The 22,139-nt window shown below is 42.2% G+C and overlaps 1 protein-coding gene across 1 annotated transcript in view; it reads left to right on the top strand.

The window, feature by feature from the left end:
- Positions 1–9,468: 9,468 nt before the first annotated feature.
- The window catches only part of EXOC2 (exocyst complex component 2), a 136,125-nt gene continuing 123,454 nt past the window's right edge, over positions 9,469–22,139 (top strand). The window contains exons 1-2 of the mRNA XM_075826691.1: positions 9,469–9,804; positions 19,791–19,967. Coding sequence (XP_075682806.1) covers positions 9,687–9,804; positions 19,791–19,967 — 295 coding nt within the window. The 5' untranslated portion in view covers positions 9,469–9,686. The remainder of the gene's footprint in view (positions 9,805–19,790; positions 19,968–22,139) is intronic.

Raw genomic sequence — 22,139 nt, 5'->3', positions numbered from 1 at the left:
ATAATTTTACTGACAAATGAAGAAAAATCATAAATGGTTTCCTATCAGTGGAATTGTAAGTCACTGTATTTGCTATTTCTGACTGTCATACAGACACAAGACATCCAAAAGAATCTGTCGAACACTAACTGCAGCCATTTCAATGCCTAAAAGAATTATCACACAGCTTTCCAAAGACCCTGAATGGTATTATTGTATTGTTGCGCCAGACCTCACTCTGCAATGCCTACTCGTTTCTATAGCTATGTCTGTATATGTCAAAGTAGTTCTGACATTTTATCGTAAACCAAGATGATGGTGAACAAAGTTTGAGAAAATGTAGGAAAATGAATGGCAAATTTATAAATTTTGAAATAAATCTTGCAATGGTCATCAGAAAGCAATGTTAAAAATGTACCAGCTATCTATGGTGCCCACCAGAATGGCTCATTATTTGCACAATGGCAAGGGCATAAATGCCATAGAGGGCCCTTGGACAGAAGAGGTCTAGCCCTGGTTGTCCCATCACCTTTCCTATTGGGTAGGGTGACCTTGTACAGGACTCCTCTCTCCAAAGGAACTGCATTGTTAAAAAAACAAGGAGAAGGGGAATTTGTTCTAAGGTCGTGAAAAGTGAATAGATGGGGAAGCAGAATAAATGTGGAAAAATAAGGAAACGTTAAGGCGCTGCCAACATCCAAGAATGGCACTTCCAAAGATAAGCTGAATTATTTATTGTGTCTATGTGTTTCAATGCCGAACTTGCGTATTCATCGGGCAATTACAGAATAAGTACAATGGACAAATATATACAATAAAAACTGTCAAAAACAAGTGTTTTCTGCAACATTAGCAAGCAAGGGAGACAGAAACCAGTCTGGTGAGTGAACAAGCATTTGGCACTCTTGATCCCAAATTAGGGACGTGTGATGTGGGAGCCAATACATAGAAGGCCCGCAGTGTAAATTTTGCTATAGCGTCGTCTTTTCTGTATACGCCTCTAAATTGGCTTCCTATGAAGTTGTCCGTGGTGTTTATACCGTAGATCTGAGATAGGGAAATTAGATTAGGGATAGGGACTGATGTCATTACAATCTGTGAGGACAACTCGGAGGATATTAATATAAAGCAGTGGTTTATCAATGATCTTGTCAAAATCTTCTGTGCATGAATAAAGAGATGGCTTTCCCCTGGATATATTTTATTACAGGAGTCTACGTGATAGTACAGATTTCCTTTTTCTAACACCATTTTTCTCATCTGAACTGACAAGTCGCGCTTTTATTGTTGTTAAAATAAACTAGCGCCAGCTCTAATATCAGTTGGAATTTCAGCATTGTTTAGCTTGTTCTCTTCCCAGTATTTTCTGGCAGACGGTGTAGAAATAGGCTTGATAGTGTTGATGCGATGTGTTGGAGAAGACTTTGGACATTTTAATTCTTTTGGGAATTGTGCAGAATCATCGAAAATGTAAGAGGATTAACCCTCAGGTAATCGCCAAACCAAGTTACCCTTGAGCCTCATTCACACAGTGCAGTTTTGGTGCTTTTTTTATTTTTTTAATTTCTTTAAATGATTTTTTAAAATTTTATAGTTACAATTTTTGAAGCTTCATAGAACTTAAATAGTTTTCTGGTGTAAGACCACTGAAAATAATGTGTTTAGCAAAATCACCATGTTTTTGAAGCACCCAGGACAGTTTTTCTGAAGTCAGAAAAATAGGGAATTACTATTTATGATAGAGATCTATATATATATAGAGATTTATATATACTGTATATCCATCAGGACACCCTACTTGCTCACAAGATGCCAATGGAATAGTAACGTATGAATACGACACGCAGTCACTAAGGCTTTCACATGGCCATAATACGGGCTCATTTTAGCGTCTGTATTGCGGACACAATACCCTAACCTTCAGCGGCTATGATGAACTGCATTTATATCACAATTAAAAACCTACAGTGACCTAAGTCTGGTTGAGTTGGACAACGGGAGATCCAGGTATTGCGGCTGTAATATGGACGATAAAATGTGCCCCTACCAAAGTGTATGAACGTTGCCTTAGAGGAAAACTACTATACGCAATATATAAAAGCCACCTTAGTAAACATTAAAATATGAAAAGCGTTTTGTTAGTATCACCTCTATCCTGAACTATCATTTCTTGAAGGCCTAAGCCCTGGACGCTTCATTACTGACAGGTTCTTCTTCACACATGGTATTTTAGTGCATTTAAAACAAGCAATGCTTTTAGAAGTTGATATCTTTGTAATACAGTATCAATTGGAGAATGGCAATTCTTTTTTACCCTCTCTGATTCCATATGAAATTGAAAGCATAAGGAGGTACAAGGACCCATAGACTTCTATGGATTTCGTATTATGGCTCTGTACAACATGGAACTTGTATGGAGACTTAGGCTCAATGCACACAATGCGTATTACATGCAGTTTTGCTGTGCGTATGTGCGTGCGGCAAATCAGCAGCGTAATACAATCAGATGGCTCAGCGGGGCTCAATGGCCATATGTGGTATTTCTGGCATCATGGCAGAAATACGATTTGTCACCAGAGAGCTCCGCTGGGCCCTCTGATTGGCTGCAGTGGTTACATGCATGTCTACGTGCATGTAAACAATGACCGGAACTACCACCGGAGCGACGCTGCTGGATCGCCTGGGGGCAAGGAAAGGTAAATATTGCTTTTTTGTTTTAATTATTTTATTTACAGCCCCTAAGAAAAAATGTCACTTCCCAGATAACCCCTTTAATACAAGATTTTCACATTTTTACCGTACACAAAAGGGCTTTTCATATTATTCATATTTCTTTAGGTAGTTCTGTTTTAAAGTTTTGGACTAACAGCAGTAACACGACTAACACGGCACTACACTATTTCTTATTGTACTTCGGACTAACAGCAGAAAATACAAACAGAAGTCACTTCAGAAGTCACAAATGTTTAGTTGGAAATGTGAAATTTGCTTACAATGGTATATATATATATGTAAGAAATATCAAAAGACAGTGTGCCAATGTGAAAGAGCCATTATAAAAAAAATTCTACTGTGTTTTCCTAAGACATTTTTGGTGGTTACCTTTGCCTTTCATCGAGCCCATTTTTTGGGTGCTGAAAGTCATGTAATTGCAGTGCTGAAAAGCACAATGGCGTCACCGTTCTGTCAGTGTTGCTGTTTTACATATTCAGAATACTGGAATCCTAATAAACATACTTAGTGGAACTCAGTTTGTCATCACTTTTTGATACTTCTGAAAACTATGTTTTAATACTAATCCCTTTAAGACAAGGAAAAATTATTTCTGTGATATTATTAATTGTTAACAAGCAGGTTAAGTGTATGTACATATGATGCCCCCATCTGACTGACTGAGAACAGATGTTAAAAATAAAAAATATTCAGCCAATCGGCACTAGGAATGTTTGCAGTGGTCTACAGCAATGGAAGTGATTTTCAGTCACGCGAGATGAAAACCACAAAAACATGAATAATTACCCCAATTAGATTTTTTCCATCCACAAAAGCAGATATTATTCTGCAAATTACAATTTCCCTGCAAAGGACTAAGCGCTTAATCAATGAAGTGGATGTTGCATGAAGTCTTTGATTTGTCATTTATGGCACATTATCCACATTAAAGGGGCTGTCCCTTCTGAACAATCCATTTCCATATGCCCTATTAGGACATAAAGATGTCTTTAAGGGGGTTGCCCCAATCGTGACTCCCCCCCTCTGTGAGTCACAGCCGCTGCAAAGAACGGCTTCCGCTCTGGTGGACTCAATGTGACTGTGTATTTTGCATTTGAAATGAGCGGCTGCATGGAACTTCCCCCAGTGACAACAGTTGATCCCTACGGGTTAGAGAAGCTGACCATTGCAAGACACATTTATCAAATTTGACCTACAGTTAGGAGTGTCTGAGCTCATACATGCTTGCAGTACATTTGGTGAACTGAGCCAACAACGCCCAAGAGCTTAAAAGGGTTTTCCACCGAATAAGTGATAAATATCTGATCAGTGGGGGTCTGGCCACTGGGACCCGCACCGATCACAAGAACAGGCTTACTTTGCCATTCCTGAGAGCCCTATAAAAATGGAGAGGTAGTGCGGAAGCTCGGCCACCGCTCCATTCATTTCTATGGGGCAACCGAAGATGTCGTTAAAAAGATGGACAATTCTTTCACTATGTCACCATAGTTTGTTTACTTATTGTTTTTTACGGTTACTTTTATTTTATGTTATCCCTTTACATTGGGTAAATGACTATACCAATGCAACTATTTTCTTGCTGTATGCATTACTATTTGAACCCAATAAAATAAAAATAAAAATAAATAAAAAATCAAACAAACATGAATTTCATTCGTCAGGTCTTTTTTTGGCCCAACCCCCTGGAAACACCACGGTGCACATGTAGATAGTGCCAGAATGCCCCTGTAGATAGTGCCCACATAGATAGTGCCACAGTGACCACTGTAGATAGTGCCCACATAGATAGTGCCACAGTGCCCACTGTCGATAGTGCCCACATAGAGTGCCACAGTGCCCACTGTAGATAGTGCCCACATAGAGTGCCACAGTGCCCACTGTAGATAGTGCCCATATATAGTGTTACAGTGCCCATGTAAATAGTGCCACAGTGCCCACAGTAGAAAGTGCCATAGTGCCAACGTAGATAGTGCCAAACACAGTGCCCATGTAGATAGCGCCAGTGTCCCTTGCACATAGTGCCACACAACCTCCCCCTGTAGATAGCACCACAACCCACCCCCTGTAGATAGTGCCACACTCTTACTTTCTCCAGCGACACAGACCTGGTCTCTTCTGACCATGCCTGCTCCAGCGGAGTAACGCAGGCAGCGGAAAAAAAACCTGAATGGTGGGGAAGGGAACCAGTGGTTCCCTTCCCTCACCAGCATTGTAAATTGTATCCGCTTCCTAAGATCGTGGATATAATTGCGTCCTCATTTGAGAGCCAGGTGTAAAGGATCTGCCAGGCACAACTTCTGTGTATACGCCCATAGGTAATCAGTCTGCACCTGAGTCTATGTCTCTGAGACTGACTCCATCTTCCACCACTCAGGATGGCTGGCTTAGGAGTGGGAGAGCCCATCGCAGCCTGGCCAGACTCAGCTAGCTCCAGCCCTCTGTCTATTTATACCTGCCTTTCCTGTTCCTCCTTTGCTTGTGATTCTTCTTGTGTGGTTTCCTGGCCCAGCTACAGCTTCTAACTATTTGATCCTGCTCCATACTGACCCTGGCTTACTGACTACTCTCCTGCTCTGCGTTTGGTACCTCGTTCTCTTCTGGTTTGACTCGGCTCGTTCACCACTCTTGTTGCTCACAGTGTTGCCGTTGGCAACTGCCCCTTTTCCCTTAGCTTTGTGTACCCTTGTCTGTTTGTCTCGTGCACTTACTGAGCGTAGGGACCGCCGCCCAGTTGTACCCCGTCGCCTAGGGTGGGTCGTTGCAAGTAGGCAGGGACAGAGTGGCGGGTAGATTAGGGCTCACTTGTCCGTTTCCCTACCCCCACCATTACACCAGGATGAGTTTTTAACAGCCGTCACATGGATGGATTTCTGGAAAACTGTGTTAAAAACTGATCTATTGACATCTATGGGGACATGAAAATAGAAATATAGAATATATTATATGTAATTACACCCATAGAACCTCATTGTTCTGAGAACGGTTGTGTGACGGCCGTTGGCTGTCGCACAGCTGATTTTAATGAATATGGCTTGATAGACTGTCTGTCACTTTATTACTGACACGCAATAATGCTTTGGTATCAGTGGCGTAACTACTGCTGTAGCGGCTGCTACGGGGCCCCTGGCATGAGGGGGGCCCGTGTTGCCCGCTGACACGCTCCCCATATGCCTGGTGGCACTGCTAGCAGCCATTATGGCTACTACAGCGGTAGCGACGCTACTACGTGGCCCGCGCCGCCGAACCTCTAACATTTAGGGACCGGGCGGTACGGGCCCTCTCATGGCGGCCGGTGGCGTCGCTAGCACCAAGGGGGCCCCGGTGCTAGCGACAGCCACCACCTCTTGCAGTAATTGTACCTGCGTCTAGAGCACGCAGGTACAAATACATGCATTAGTGCTGAATGGCCGGGCACATTCCATGCTCGACAATTCAGCGCCTTACAATGACGCTGATTGGCGGGGCAAAATGACTTGCCCCGCCAATCAACGCCGCTAGCGGCGCGGGGACGCGATTGCGCCGCTTCCGTGGTAGAAAGGCGCTGATTGTCGGGGCAAGTCATTCTGCCCTGCCAATCAGCGCCTTTCAACAATGTGCGGCTTGCGTCGTTCAGCTCCAGCACACCTGCTCAGAAGAGAGCAGATCTGCATTGCCACCGGACGGGGCGGGAACGGGATCAGGGTGAGTATGTAAAGTTTTTTTTTCTACTAAAACTGTGAGTGGCATTACCTACAGTGGGGGCTCTATATGTGGCGATGTGGAGCACTATATACAAGGGGAGCTATATTTAGGGCACTATCCACAGGGGTGGGCTATATGTGGGACACTATATACATGGGTGGGCTATATGTGGAGCACTATCTATAAGGGGAGCTATTTGTAGGGCACTATCTATAGGGGTGGGCTATATGTGGGACACTATATACAGGGGTGTGTTACCTGTGGAGCACTATCTTCAGGGGGGCTATATGTAGGGCACTGTCAACAGGGGTGGGCTATATGTGAGGAAATTAACTATAGAGGGGCTATATGTGGAGCACTATCTATAGGGCAAGCTATATGTAGGGCAGCATGGTGGCTCAGACTTGCAGCTCTGGAGCCCATATGTGGGCACTATCTACAGAGGGATGTATGTGGGGCACTATCTACAGGGGCTTCTATGTAGCGCACTATGTACAGAGGCTCTATGGGGGTCACTATCTACAGGCGGCTATGGGGGCACTATCTACAGGGGGTATGGTGTGTGTGTGTGGGAAACAGTGTTTGGTACTATTATAATCAGGAACACAGTGTGTGGAGCTATTATAGTTAGAGGTGCAGTGTATGGCATAATTTTATATTTAGAAGTGTTGAGAATTTTATGTTCGTTTATAGGTGCAGAAATGTTTTAAAAGTGAGAAGCTGAACACATCTGAGCGGAAAACTGCAGAAATGGGTCGAAGCCGGGAGAACTCTATCATAGAGGTCTGGACCGGAGGAAGAAAAGAGAAAAAGAACTAGAATCTGAGACGTCAACGATGAGTCACTTAATGTAAATGTTTATTCTGCCTCTAATCAGTAATGTAGTCACTGTATGATCTGCAGTGAGATGATTATGATATGATTTTTTTTCGTGAAACAGCATCTCCCAGCATATCCTTACTATTGTCTGGGCCATGCTGGGAGCTGTAGTTTTACGCCGTACAAACCTATACGGCAGGGGTTGCACTAAATTGAGCTATATTGCATATATGTATTGTATTGTTCTGGTATTGTATATATGTACTGAGCTTGGTTCTGGGGCTGTATATATGTACTAAGCTTTGTTCTAGTGCTGTATATATGTACTGATCTTGGTTCTGATGCTGTATTTAAGAACTGAGCTTTGTTCTGGTGCTGTATATATATGTATGAGCTTTGTTTTGGTGCTGTATATATGTACTGAGCTTGGTTATGGGGCTGTATTTATGTATTGAGCTTGGTTATGGGGCTGTATTTATGTATTGAGCTTTGTTCTGGTGCTGTATTTATGCACTGAGCTTTGTTCTGGTGCTGTATATATGTACTGAGATTGGTTCTGGGGATGTATATATGTACAGAGCTTCGTTCTGGTGTTGTATTTATATATTGAGCTTGGTTCTGGTATTGTATATATCTACTGAGCTTGGTTCTGGTATTGCATATATCTACTGAGCTTGGTTCTGGTATTCTATATATGTATGAGCTTGGTCCTGGTGCTGTATTTATGTAATGAGCTTTGTTCTGGTGCTGTATATATGTACTGATCTTGGTTCTGGCGCTGTATTTATGTATTGAGCTTGGCTCTCGTGCCATATATATGTATGAGCTTGGTTCTAGTGCTGTATTTATGTACTGAGCTTGGTTTGTGGTACTGTATATATGTACTGATCTTGGTTCTGGTACTGTATATATTTCAGAGCTTTGTTCTGGAGCTGTAATTAAATAGGATATATTTATAATAACAAAATTGCAAGGCAGATGGAATTGTTTTCAATTCATTGTATATTTAATGGGAACCCAGTTTTAACCCCTTGAACCGCCACCTTGCGGCAATACATGACCTGACAATATTAGCAAATGTATGTTTTTTTCAGATGCAGCAAAATCGATCAAATCAACTTTTAAAATAGCGCATACTATATGCTAATTACTTATTAAAAGGTCGTGGGGCGGTGACGCGATCCTGAAGATTCACATAGTCCTGCCTCCAAACCCCCCTTTCCATGTTTGATTGACATCCCCCTGGCTGATACAACTTTCTCAGATGCGCCATTGCCTTGTACTACTTGGGGGGCTGCGTGGCACTATATACAAGGGGGGGGGGGCTGTGTGACCCTATACACATGGGGGAGCTGTGTGGCACTATATACAAGGGGCTGTGTGGCACTACTAAGGGGGGGCTGTGTGGCACTATCCACTAGGGGGGGCTGTATGGCACTATTTACAAGGGGGAGGGCTGTGGCTCTATCTACACGGTGCTCTGTGTGGCAATAATAATAAGGGGGCGGGCTGTGAGGCACTATCTACTAAGGGGGGCTGTGAGGCACTATTTACAAGGGAGGGGGCTGTGTGGTACTATATACAGGGGGAGCTGTATGGCGTTATATACAGGGGGGCTTTATGGCGATATCTACAGGGGGGTTGTTTGGCACAATCTACAAGGGGAAGGTGGGGGGCGCTATCTGCAAGTAAGTGTGTGACACTGTCTACAGGGGGAGGGTATGGCACAATCTACAGGGGGCACTATCCATAAGGGGGGCAGTGTGTGGCACCTGGGGGGGCTCAGTCAAGAGTTTGCTATAGGGCCCAGTCTTTCCTAGTTATGCCCCGGTTTGGTATACTAAAGAATTATATCAGTGATCCATGAACTGCAGTGAGAACTCCCCTTGTGAGACTGAAAAATTAAGTGTTCGCAATAAAAATGAAATATATCTATATATAGTTTTATTTTGCAAAAATGAAAAAAAATATACACACGTATAGAATTGATAAAATGATTTAAACCGCTTGAAAAATAAGCTCGGTCCTGAAGAGGTTAAAGGGGTTTCTTAGCTCTTAAGAGCATTGTATGGATCACTTGCACAGTTAGTTAGCTGGTCAGTCCGGCGGAGACCCTCATTCTCTCCACAGACATTACACCGCCATCCACCTCGTACACACGACGAACACCTCACACAGCACGAAGCAAACACAACCATAGCTGTAGCCGAGGAGTGGTCACGTGGTACACTGACAGCCGGTCATGTGATCATGATGTCATCAAGGTCCTTGTAGACAGCTGAAGCTCGCAGCCATCGTTGTGACTGGATGATCTTTCTCCACAAATCTATCACATGGTACACTGACATCACGATCATGTGACCGGACGTCATCAAGGTCCTGACTCTAAACTGGAGGATAGGAACTAGCCACTACCTTATTTACATCGGAGTTATTGTTTATTTTTTTTAAGTGAGTCGGCCGGCGCTGCAGTCATGTCTCGGGTGCGGCAGCCTCCCTTGGTGACTGGCATCTCTCCCAAAGAAGGGACTTCCTGGACTAAGGTCACCATTAGAGGAGAGAATCTGGGTACCGGCCCCTCTGATCTCATAGGTAATGTACATGCTGTCACTGAGCAGGCATTATGGAGATCTTCTCCGTATTGCTCAGCTGGCAGCTCTATAGTGAGCAGATTGATAATTTGCTGATTCCTAGTCGTTATCGCTACATTGTAAATGGGATTTAATGCAAACATGCACTTGTGGGTTTCATTACAATGCGAACGTGACGTTTGTTTTGGTTATAGAGTAAGATATTTGCATGCACAATTGACAAACATTATAATATTTATAAATATCAGATTGTGTGATCAGCAGGACATTTTCATCTATCTATAAGGGTAGGTTCATGCTTGCAATATATTTTGGATTGCTTCAATGCAATGGAAAAAATTAGTGCTTGAAAGCGGTCTTGTGTTCACAGCTCCTATGCAGACCTATGTGTCTCCATGGGCACAGACTACAATCAAACCTGAGCGTAGTCTGACCCTGCAGTCATGTGGTATTCTCTTCCATCTGTCTGTAAGTTAGCAAGAAGAAGGGGCAGATACGTATGACTGCAGAATCAGACTAAGCAGGGTTTGTTTGCAGTCTGTAACCATAGAGACACATAGGTCCACATAAGAACTGTATGCACAAAATGGAGGAATATTTTTAATCAAGCCTATTTGCAAAGTTTCTTCATTTTCTCTTTTTATTTTACATGCGTTGAAGCAGTCAGATTGGGTGCAGCAGCTCTTACAGGGGATATGTCTGACTTACTTTGGCTTTCCCCGGCAAAATCATTTAACTCTGGGGTGCCGGCTCCAATATGAAAAGGGTTTTCGGTGATAAGAAAGCTCCTTTTAAAATCAACCTGTCAGGTCATTTTTAGACATTAAAGGGGTTTTCCAGCTTCTGACAACTGATGACCTATAGGTCATCAGTAAGTGATCTGTGGGGGTCCAACACCCGGGCTCCGCACAGATCAGCTGGTCCGGTGCCTCTGTGCACCAGACGTACAAGCCGTAAGCAGTCACCTGGCCACGGAATAGCGGCCGAGCTGCAGCTCTGCTCCTATTCAAGTGAATAGGAGCAGAGCTGCAGTTCTGCAGCATGGCCGCTATGCCATGTACGGAGCCAACTGCTTCCAGGCGCTATACATAGCATTATGTGCCACAACATCCGGTGGATAGGTCACCAGTTGTCAGAAGGTGGACAACCCCTTTAAGCAACCACCATGTCTTATTACATAAACTGACAATGTTTCTAAACATGACCCTGTACACCAAATCACAAAAATCCTGCGCACTGTATGCAAATTACCATTGAAGAGTCATCTGGGCAGTGACCATATCGAGTTATACATTTCGGCTCTAACCCTGTGCATCCCCCGACTGCTCTACTTTACTACCAGCTTCCTTCAAAGCTTATGCATGCAACGTTGCCTTGTACTCCCCGGGCACGCGCAATGCAGCGAGGTGTACTGTGCCCGGCTTCATTGCTGTATTGTGCAGTAAGCCCCTTCTGACAATCACTGTGCATTTGCAGTACAGCGATGAAGCCAGGAACAGCACACCTCGCTGCACTGCGCATGGCCAGGGAGTACAAAGCAATGGCATATGCGCAAGCATTGGAGGAGGCTGGTAATAATGTAGAGCGGCTGGGGAATGGCAATCAAGCCAGGAGGGGCAGGGTAGGAGCCCGGACTTCATGACTTTTCCTGATATAATTCCCGCCCAGTGGACTCTTCAGTCGCAATTTGCATATAGTGTGCAGCGTTTTAATAAATTATTTTAGCGATTTGGCTGAATTACATTTAGGCTTTGTTCATATCTGCGTCAGATCTCTGTTCATGGGTTCCATCTGAGCTTTCCGTCAAAGGAACCCACGAACGGAAAACATAGGTTTCCGTTTGCATGACCATTGATTTCAATGGTGACGGATCCTTTGCAATTGTTTTCTGTTTGTCACCATTGTGTAAGGGTTCTGTTGTTTTGACAGAATCAATAGCGTAGTTGACTATGGCAGTGATTTAGGGTCCAAAATCGACCAGACAGGTTTGCTTTAAAGTGTTGAATCATGGTAGCTATAGATTGCATCAGAATAACGTGACATTGGATGTCTAGTTGACTTAAAGAGGCTCTGTCACCACATTATAAGTGGCGTATCTGGTACATAATGTGATCGGGACTGTAATGTAGATTACAGCAGTGTTTTTTATTTAGAAAAACGATCATTTTTGACGGAGTTATGACCTATATTAGCTTTATGCTAATGAGTTTCTCAATGGACAACTGGGCGTGTTTTACTATATAACCAAGTGGGCGTTGTACAGAGGAGTGTATGAGGCTGACCAATCAGTGACCAATCAGCGTCATACACTTCTCTCCATTCATTTACACAGCACATAGCGATATAGCTATATCGCTATCTGCAGTCACATAAACACACTATAACGTTACTGCAGTGTCCTGACAATGAATATACATTACCTCCAGCCAGGACGTGATGTGTACTCAGAATCCTGACACTTCTGTAGCGTCTCTGTGAGATTTACAGCAAGGCAAGCGTAATCTCGCGAGATTACGATGTAACCTGTCATTTAAAACGAGATTACGCTTGCATTGCTGTAAATATCACAGAGATGCTACAGAAGTGACAGGATTCTGAATACACATCATGTCCTGGCTGGAGGTAATGTATATTCATTGTCAGGACACTGCAGTAATGTTAGTGTGTGAGTATGAGGCTGCACATAGCGATATAGCTATATCGCTATCTGCAGTGTAAATGAATGGAGAGAAGTGTATGACGCTGATTGGTCACTGATTGGTCAGCGTCATACACTCCTCCTGTACAACGCCCACTTGGTCATATAGTAAAACACCACCTTTCTCCCCATGTCTACAGGTATTTTTATGTCTATACTCTCTTTATCTGGCATGTATTGGTATATGTAGGCTTGCATACACGCTATTTATTTAGAGCTGATTTATGTTATGCTTTCTTGGATGGGTATTTACTCTCGCTACATATGTATACAGCCATTTATATCTCTTTTTTTTCTATACCTATATTCGTGACATGTTTGTTTTGGGACTCTGTTTGAGTTTGGTTGTTTCCCATGTTCCCTATGGTATGTTGTCATCTTTACCATATCTCCGCTCTTTTTGATAGAAGATCTGTCATATCTTTCATTATATCTGATATTGTTATACCATGTACTGTTATACATTAATAAAGTTATATATTTTTTTTACTATCCATGGTATTTACTCTTATACTATTTTAGGACATTATGTCCCTTGCGCCTGTGCGCTCATAGGTTGCTTCCCATATAGTAAAACACGCCCAGTTTTCCATTGAGAAACTCATTAGAATAAAGCTAATATAGGTCATAACTCATGATCGTTTTTCTAAATAAAAAACACTTCTGTAATCTACATTACAGCGCCGATCACATCATGTACAAGATAGGCCACTTATAATGTGGTGACAGAGCCTCTTTTAATATACAACGTTATCAAAACATTTGCCGCTTGTCACAAGACTCAAAAATTTTACGATAATAAATGGCTACCTGTCAGTAAAGGACCTGTCATTGTATGTAGATCTCTGGATCAGTATCTGTCTAAAGAGTATTAGCACATACTTTACTGGCACTGATCAGGAGTTCTGAAGTCCTCATGAGTTGGCACCATCTATATCCAGCACCATATTATGTTTATTTTTGCCTTCTAATTTGACAGAATCCGATCCTGTGCTGGGCACTAAATACATATGGCTTATTGGGTGAGGGCAGTATGAGGCCATCTTTCTTTTTTTTTTTTCTGTTTTATCCGGTCGGATAAAAAATATATTTTATGACAGGGCAGCAGTCTAGAAATATTATATGTATGGTCAAGGTGCCAAGTACGATATGCTATAGTGTCATGTCCACACAAGCTGGTTGGAAGCGAATGCTACTCATGAAAAAAAAAAACATGTCCACAATCATATTGCAACTCGGGATGTGCAAATTTGGCCTTACACATGACTTGGCTTTAACCCCCTCTCCCTCAAGTATTCAGAAGTGAGTTTCTCTTAATGGTACTCACCGCAGTGTCCCTCCTATTAGTATTAACTATGTCCTCTGCTTTCCCCTCTACTAGTCAGAGCAGACCCCCCCCCCCCACTTCCCTTTTAGGCACAGTGGGTCCTCCAGTCTACTTCCCCAATAAATAATGTATACCACTTCACCAAAAGTCACAGGAGACCCCCACCACACTAGTTATAGCAGAATGTGGTATCTCCACTCTTCATCTGGGCCAATTTTTTTATGCTTGAGGCCCATTTTATATCAAGACATGCTGATTTCCCCAAAAATGTATTAACCCATTGAAGAGGTTATTCAGTGTTTATAAAAGTAGATGCAGATGGTTTAAGAAAAGATTTATCACTAACATGCTGTCTGTAGCTGAATTGTGTCTGTAAAGGGCCTTTTACACCAGCCGACGCTCGGCCAGTGCCGATCAACGAGAAATTGTTAATTGGCGCTTGTTTGATCCTGTCACACAAAGCTATGGATGGGGACGAGCGGTCGTTACTCCAAGCGCTCGTCCCCATACGTTATTATCATGTCGGCAGCGCGTCTCCCTGTTTACACAGGGAGATGTGCTGCCGACAACGATAATATTTAACTTTTTTAAAACGATACGATCAGAAGATGATCGAGTGTTTGCTTACACAGGGCAATTATCGGGAACGAGCATTCTATGAACGCTCGTCTGCATGATCGCCCAGTGTAAAACCCGCTTAAGCCAGTCTCGCATCCAGTCACATGACCTAGCACCTGGCGTTTGTCTCCAGCTTGTGTGATGTCCGGTACACTGAAAAAGGGGGTTATCTCCCCTTCGCCATCTTCCTGTAGTACAGGACATCACACATCACATGCCTTTTATCTCCCTGCCTTCCTCTCCCTCTCTTGAGGGATCGGTTTCACGGATCTTTGTTGTGTGTGTGTGAAGACAGTGGGTAATTACAGCACTACCGTACACCTTGTAATAGAGGGGCATGCAGGCAGCTGTAAATAGAGGCAATATCTGAGAGGAGAGCAGAATCATGGGAACTGTAGTGATTTACATGGTAATCCCGCCCACAGCAAACCCTGGCATCATCAAAACCTCAGTACAGCACAAAGCTGGGCAAGATAATGAAAATAATCACTTCTGAGCTATGGTGGCATTATCTGGCGACCATACACACGCACGCACGTACTTTTCTGTATTTTAAGGACACAGACCGTTTTGGCCTTTAAAGGGGTATTCCCATCTCACACGTTTGTGGCATATCCACAGGATATTCCATAAATAGGTGATAGGTGTGGGTCCCAACCCCTGTCCTGCCTGGTGAAAGGGATGCTTGTCGCCGCATCCAGGTGAAGAATGAAAGGAGAGGGGGCTGCCCATGTGTGTGGCTCTTTATTCAGTTCTATGGGAATTACAGAAACCACCAAGCATGCGATTGCAACTTTTTTATTTTTCGGTTGACTAAGCCATATCCGGGCTTGTTTTGTGCAGGGAAAAGTATGCAGGATGAACGAAAACAACATTCCTGGCGTTGTTCTTTATTTTGTGGCAATCGCCCTGAGGGATAATAATGTAATTATTTTATATTAAAGGGGTTTTGTCCGCGATCGGGCAACTAATGACTTATCCACCAGATAGGTCATCAGTATATGATCGCGGGGGTTCGACACCTGGACCCTGCACTGATCAGCTGTTCCGGTTGCCTCCGGACATCAAGGAATAGGAGCAGAGCTGCAGTTCTGCAGAACGGCCGCTATGCAGTGGTCAGAGCCATCTGCTTCCTGCTCCGATTACTGCATACCGTTCAAAGCAGCCGAAGCAGCTCATTCGTGCTGGGTCCATGTGTCGGACCCCAACCGATCCTATACTAATGACCTATCTGGTGGTTAGGTCATCAGTTGTCAGAATTTGGAAAACCCCTGTAAGGGTCGCTATAGATGCAGTGATACTAATTTTGTATCAGTTATCTTATTCATTTTTTTTTTTCCATAATAAAGCATTTTTCAGTCGAAAAAAGGCTTTTTTTTTTTTTTCATTTTACCTTAAAAAAACAAATAATGAAAATAAATAAAATATTTATATATATATATTTATTATTTTCCCACAATATTTTTTGAACATGCAACTGTATGCTTGTATAATACGCGGTAGTGCAGTGTATTATGCCTGTCAGTATTTTACAAGGCCACATAAGCTTATGTCTATGGTAGACATGGGGGCTTTTGTTAGCCCCCTAATAACATGGCAAACCATCAACGCCAATGAGCTTACAGAGGGAGTCCTGCAGCATCTAAGGGGTTAAACATCTGGGATCGGTGCTAGCTCTAATCCCGGCCATTGCAGTAGGGTGTCAGCTGAGCCTGTGCCATCCCCGCACGAGCCGCTTGTACCACATGTCAGCGCCATAATTGTGCAGTGTGGGAACTAGTTAAAATATTGAGAGATAAACCGCTGCATAGCTATACGTATTTACATCAGTGGGCATATGCTATGTGTTAAAGGGTTTATCTGGCCTTTGTAAAAAAAACAAAAAAACTTTTACCTACATATGGCATAATTTAGTAGAAAAAAAAAAAGCTCATAATCTCCTGTCGCTCAAAAGCCACCAGTCCACGGTCTACCGCCCTTCTTTCTTCACATTGTCTCGAACTGTGAGGTGCGGTATTGGCATATGCCTATTTTAGCCAATCATTGGCTGCAGTGGTCATGCACCATACCTGCTGAGATCACCACTGTGGCCAGTGACTTGCTGAAGTGGTCACTCTCCGATGCAAAATGAGACCCATTCCCCTACATTTTCTTTGGACATGCTATGGTTTCTCGAAACTGCTGCTACCCATGTTGCCTATGTGGCATTTATCTGTAAGTCTGAAAGACTCCCTTGTGAAGAATTTCTATAGGAATGCCTGGGTTTCGAGTAAACATGTGAGTAATTTCCTCTTCATTGTAATGTAAGCAGAAACGTGAAGATCATTATCGTAATGGTCACTGCTACGTTCAGTACTAACATAGTCACTGCCCAGAACAAGTGGAGAACTCCTAGTTTGGCTGGTGCGGATTACTCCACTCTTTCCTATGGTCCTTCCAGTAATACCCTGCAGTTCTTGCCAGTCATGAGCTTTACAGTACACATGTGCATTGTCTTATGGCGGTGATCTCTCATCAGGCAGCAGGAAAGAGACGTAATTTGACAATTACAGTAATAACAAGTTCCCTGACATAAGCCTTCATGTATTCACAGTATATAGTTTCGGGTTCCCCTTTATGGGGGCTTGTTGAAATCATTCTACAGGAAGCCTTCAGTACTTGCAACCTGAACCTGTCACACCTAAAACCCATTTAGCTCATTTGGTCATTAATCTGTCATTTCCAAATGGGAGGTGATGGTCAGAAAGGTGGATATATTGAACGCCAATAGAAGGGTCTTTATTGGAGACGTACAGTCAACATACATATTTCCTTTAGAAGCCTTTAAAAATCCTGACGTATACGTTAAACGTAGGCTGTGATGGAAGCCTAAGGGTATGTGAACACGGCGTAGTTTTTGTCAAGCAGAAAAAATCTGCCTCAAAATTTCCTTTCATACTTTTGAGGCAGATTTTTAAATGCAAGCGGTTTTTCAATTTTGCAAATGTGGTTGTTGGTCAAAAACCGTTCCAAATGAACGCCACTTTTTTTTTTTCCATCTCCCATTGATTTTTAACAGAGGTTTAGACATGGAAACTGCTCCAAGATAGGGACATTTGGGGTGTCCTTTGGCGCCGATTCTGACATGATTTAAACATCAAAATCAGCGTAAAAAAAACGCCGTAGGTACAGTGGCATCCATTACCTAAAAACGATTATGGCATCCGTTTAACATATACGTCATGAAAAGCTCATAACCTATACGTTTAGCGGATGTCTGTGACATATGCCATACAGTGACATTTATAACACGTAAGCTCCCATGTTAAAACTGCACATTCCAACAAAATGAAACAAAACATGTAAACAGGTGCAAGAATGCCTGTGACCGCAAAATTCTACAGCAGACAAAAAAATGGCGACCGCACACTGTACACTAATGCCACCTAAGCCACTAAATATAAATAAATATGCATTACTGCTAAATCTACTTACAATAGGGAGGTTCTTAGCGCACATTTTGATCAAAAAGTGTTTGCCCACCTGCCACGACAAGGCGACCTCTGTAAGGTGGAAACCTACTCTGCACATACACCCAGAACTGGGGCTAAACCTACATATTCTTGGGGATGGTAGGAACCGACCTGAAACGAATTAAAATCACCCAGGGCAGAATGGGAGGAGTGCCAGATCAAGAAATGGAGGCAGCCACCAACCCTCCAGTGTGTTGGTGTTCGCAGTGTGTAGTCGCCATTTTTTGTGTGATTGAGATTATATATATATATATATATATATATATATATATATAATGGGTTTTATCTGGATAGAATACAGCTGTTTACTTAGCCCTATATTCAATAGTACCGACTGATTGCCAGAAGGCAAATAGAACCTTATTCCCGGACTACTAAAGAAATACCCTACATATATTTTGTTAACAAATATGTAAAACATAACTTTTATTAACATAGACTATGACCTAATCACGTTGAAAACCCAACGAGGGTTCTGTGATATTCATTTCGAAGCTAACTATGACTCTCTGCGCTAGAGCAGTAGCGAGTATTCAGTACTATCCTGCTGCACCCAAATAGGTATCTTGTTCACCAGGTTAGGTCGAGGTGTGCTAATATGGGGGTGGGTTCCAGCTAGATCCACCATAGAAATTCAATGTGCATGGCACTGCCAGATAAAATTTTCAGTGCTTTAGGCTACATTCACATGAGCGTGAAAGATTTACGTGTGTAAAATAAAAATGCACGTAAATCTGTCCGCCTGTGTTGCGTTTTGTATCCGTGTGCTTTGCGAGTGGCATGTGTTTTTCACGTACTTGCAAGCACTTGTTTGTTTTTTCAATGTAACTGATGCGTGAAATGCGTGTCCGTGTGCTGTCCGTGGTTTTCAGGCACCCATTGACTTCGGGTGAGCGAAAACGGACTAATATAGGACATGCAGTGAGTTTCACGCAACGGACGCTCGCTGCGTGAAAACTCACGCATGTGTGATTGGCCCCGTTGAAATCAATCGTGCTGTCTGTTGTTTTAATGCACAGCACATGGATGAGAATTACGCTCGTCTAAATAAGCCCTTAGTGTGTAGCACAACAGTACATAACGGCGACGATTCATCACGCAGGCCTTCCTCAAGATGTATCATATCCTGGTGCGTGATATATTTGTCTGATGTGTTATTCTGCGCACCGCAGTGACAAATCTATCACGCGCCAGGATATTATGATCTGGCATACTCGCTACTACGCCAGTCATTAAGTCATATATTATAGAATCGGAATGAGTATCGCAGAACCCTTTTCAGGCTTTTAAAGTGATTTTGGATATAGTGTGTGTTAAAATAATGTATGTTTTACAAATTGGTTGACACAAAATATATATTTAGGGTATTTCTTTAGTAGTGCAGGAATAGGGTATTCTTTACCTTTTGGCAAAGTTTGTGACGTCTGAAAAGTGCAGAGAAAAGTAAGCTGGGATTATTGGGGTTGGTGTGGCCTCCACCCTGAAGTCCGTGATGGGACAAATTTTAGCGCACATATATATACGCCTGCAGGCATAGGTTGTTTTTTTTCTGACTTTGGAACAGTCCAAAATGAGCCAAATTTATTAAGAAGCGTGCTCCTTTTAATAAATTTGGCGCAGCTCACTCTAACACTTTTTTTTTTTCTTCGACTGGCGTATGAAATACCAGTCTTAATAAATCTGCCCAATTGTCTCAGATATAATACATAAATTGTCCATGTAAAGCCATAAAGTGACAGATTAAACCAGTGTATAAAGTTATTGGATAGCGATAGAGTGCCCAGATAAATAGGGGCATACAATACGTTGACATTTCTATTTTTGTTTTACAGGGTTAACCATTTGTGGACATAATTGTCTGCTGACAGCGGAGTGGATATCTGCCAGCAAAATAGTGTGCCGGGTTGGTCAAGACAAGAATGATAAAGGGGACATCATTGTTACCACAAAATCTGGAGGAAAGGGGACTTCAACTGTATTTTTTAAGTTGGTCAAGCCTGACAAGATTGGTAATTTTATTTTTATATGTCAAGATACAGTTTTTAATCATTTAAATTGCTACAAGATATAACTGTAAATTACACTTTTCACTATGTCTTTGTACAGTCTTTTCTTATGTTTTTTCCTAATGTTTTTGTTGTTGTTGTTTGTTTTACATTATCAGACATTTTATTGATCCCATCGTCCCAACAGACTAGTGTAAAGATGCCCAAGATTTTAGAGTATAGTTGTCTGTGACTTTTGGATGAAGGGTTGACACAAGCAAACGTTTTTTGGGGCTGCTTGTTGTCCGTTTGTCACCCGTGCATGGAGTTGACTAGCCATGTATTAACTATCCATTGATCTGGATAGCACAATTAAAGTAAAAAATTTTTTTTCCCAAAAAGCAGTCATAAATGCTCATATTTAACTGGGACCATTACGGTTTATGAATAATGATGCAGAAGTGGGAGTTTTCATACAATGCTGTGTAATGTTATTGATTCAGACTAATTTATCCTGTATGGTGACATCTGGTAAGAAATGCAGAATGGGCAGAAAAATTACAGCTGGGCAAAAAATATTACTGGTGTTTATACGCTGAATGAATCACTTCAATGTTGGAGTTTGGGTGTATATATGTATTGATAATACATTTAATTATAACATTCTATCCCAGACTGTTACTGAGTCGACGAGATATTGTTCTGTATTAAAAGAGGCATGAGTTCAAGAAAAGAAGGCATTATTTTACCACTTTATAAAGCACTAGTGCCATCACAATTTGAAAGTGCAGTCCATAAAGTGCATAAAAAGTATATAAGGGAGCAGGAGGAAGAACAAAGCCTGGCAGCTAAATTAATAAAGAGTATGGAAGATCTCCGTTATAACCGGTTGAGGACCGCCCGAACGATTGGGCAGCGGAATATCATGTGCACGGCAGTCAGAGACTGCCAGGGACCCTGGAGAGAAGACCGAAGTGGTTTTCACCGCTTTTGTCTTCTCTATACTCACGTACACAGCTTTGTATAGAATAGAGGCAGCAGCAGCTATTGGTCCTGGTGATCATGTGACTGGTCACATGATCGGTAGGATGCCAGTAGAAGGCTGCTACTAGGTCTAACTAAACCAAACCCAGCCCTAACCATGACCATAGTCACTATAACAGGGCTTATTTGTGCAGCCCCAGTTAAAGTGGAAAAGTATAGTGTAAGTAAATAATAAAGCCCCCCAAAAAATAGTTTTCTGACCTTTTTAAGGGACAGGCCATAATAATAAAAAGAATAAAAGTAAAAAAACAAAAAGAAATTAAAAAAATGGCACATAAAATACAATCATTGTCGTAACGCGAGCCCTGACCCAATTACCCTAAAACAGACATGTAATAGGTAAATTTATGGTAGACTAGGACTATCATAAATGAAGTCTAGTTTAGGGTAGTACTATATTATTACCAGAATTTTTTTTCTAAAATGTAAAAAAGCATATTTATTTTACATTTTCTTCAAACTATAAGCCTAAAGATGCTAAAAAATCAAACATTATGTGTATATAAATTGTAAGAAAAGAAACCTGCATTGGTCACAAAAAAAAAAATCATGTCGCTAGTCCAACAAATAAAACCATTCTAGCAGTTTAACGAACGCATCCTAAAAATTACTTAATTAATTTTGCCTTCCTCTCGATCACCTGGGGGTGTAATTTACTCACAAACCCCAGGAGATTGAGCGGAAGACCAAAAGTCGAAATTGATGGACATATCCTGTTTTGTTGTTTTTTTTTTCAACCCACTATGTACAGAAACTATCACTAATAGACTAATAAAATGTCTATGGAATTTTTTAGCTAAAGGATTGGTCCGTTAAATGAATGTTTCTTCACAAAGGGCCAAATGTACTTTAATGTCTATGGGCAGATAATGGCCGTATGAGGATGGTTAAGGGAAGAGTCCTTAGTTTTGGGTTGCTCCCATAACCTAACACTAAACCTCCTCCTTGCACTGCAGATCTGGGGTCTGCGCACTGCTTGGACGCGTTGACTGAATAGGTCAGGTGGGCGGTATAGTGTTCAGGAATCCATGTCCGTCTTCCCACAGTGATTTATTACTCATGCCAACCCCCTTGCCATTTTCCTGAAAGCGGCGAGCACGGCGCCATCCAACTGACCTGTTGCTAGAACGTTTTGTTACAGAACATCTGACT

This window comes from Rhinoderma darwinii, chromosome 5 (genome assembly GCF_050947455.1).
Source record: "Rhinoderma darwinii isolate aRhiDar2 chromosome 5, aRhiDar2.hap1, whole genome shotgun sequence".
NCBI classification, from domain to species: domain Eukaryota; kingdom Metazoa; phylum Chordata; class Amphibia; order Anura; family Rhinodermatidae; genus Rhinoderma; species Rhinoderma darwinii.
Note: the sequence above shows the minus strand (reverse complement) of the source record. Positions and strands in the feature narration are given on the sequence as shown.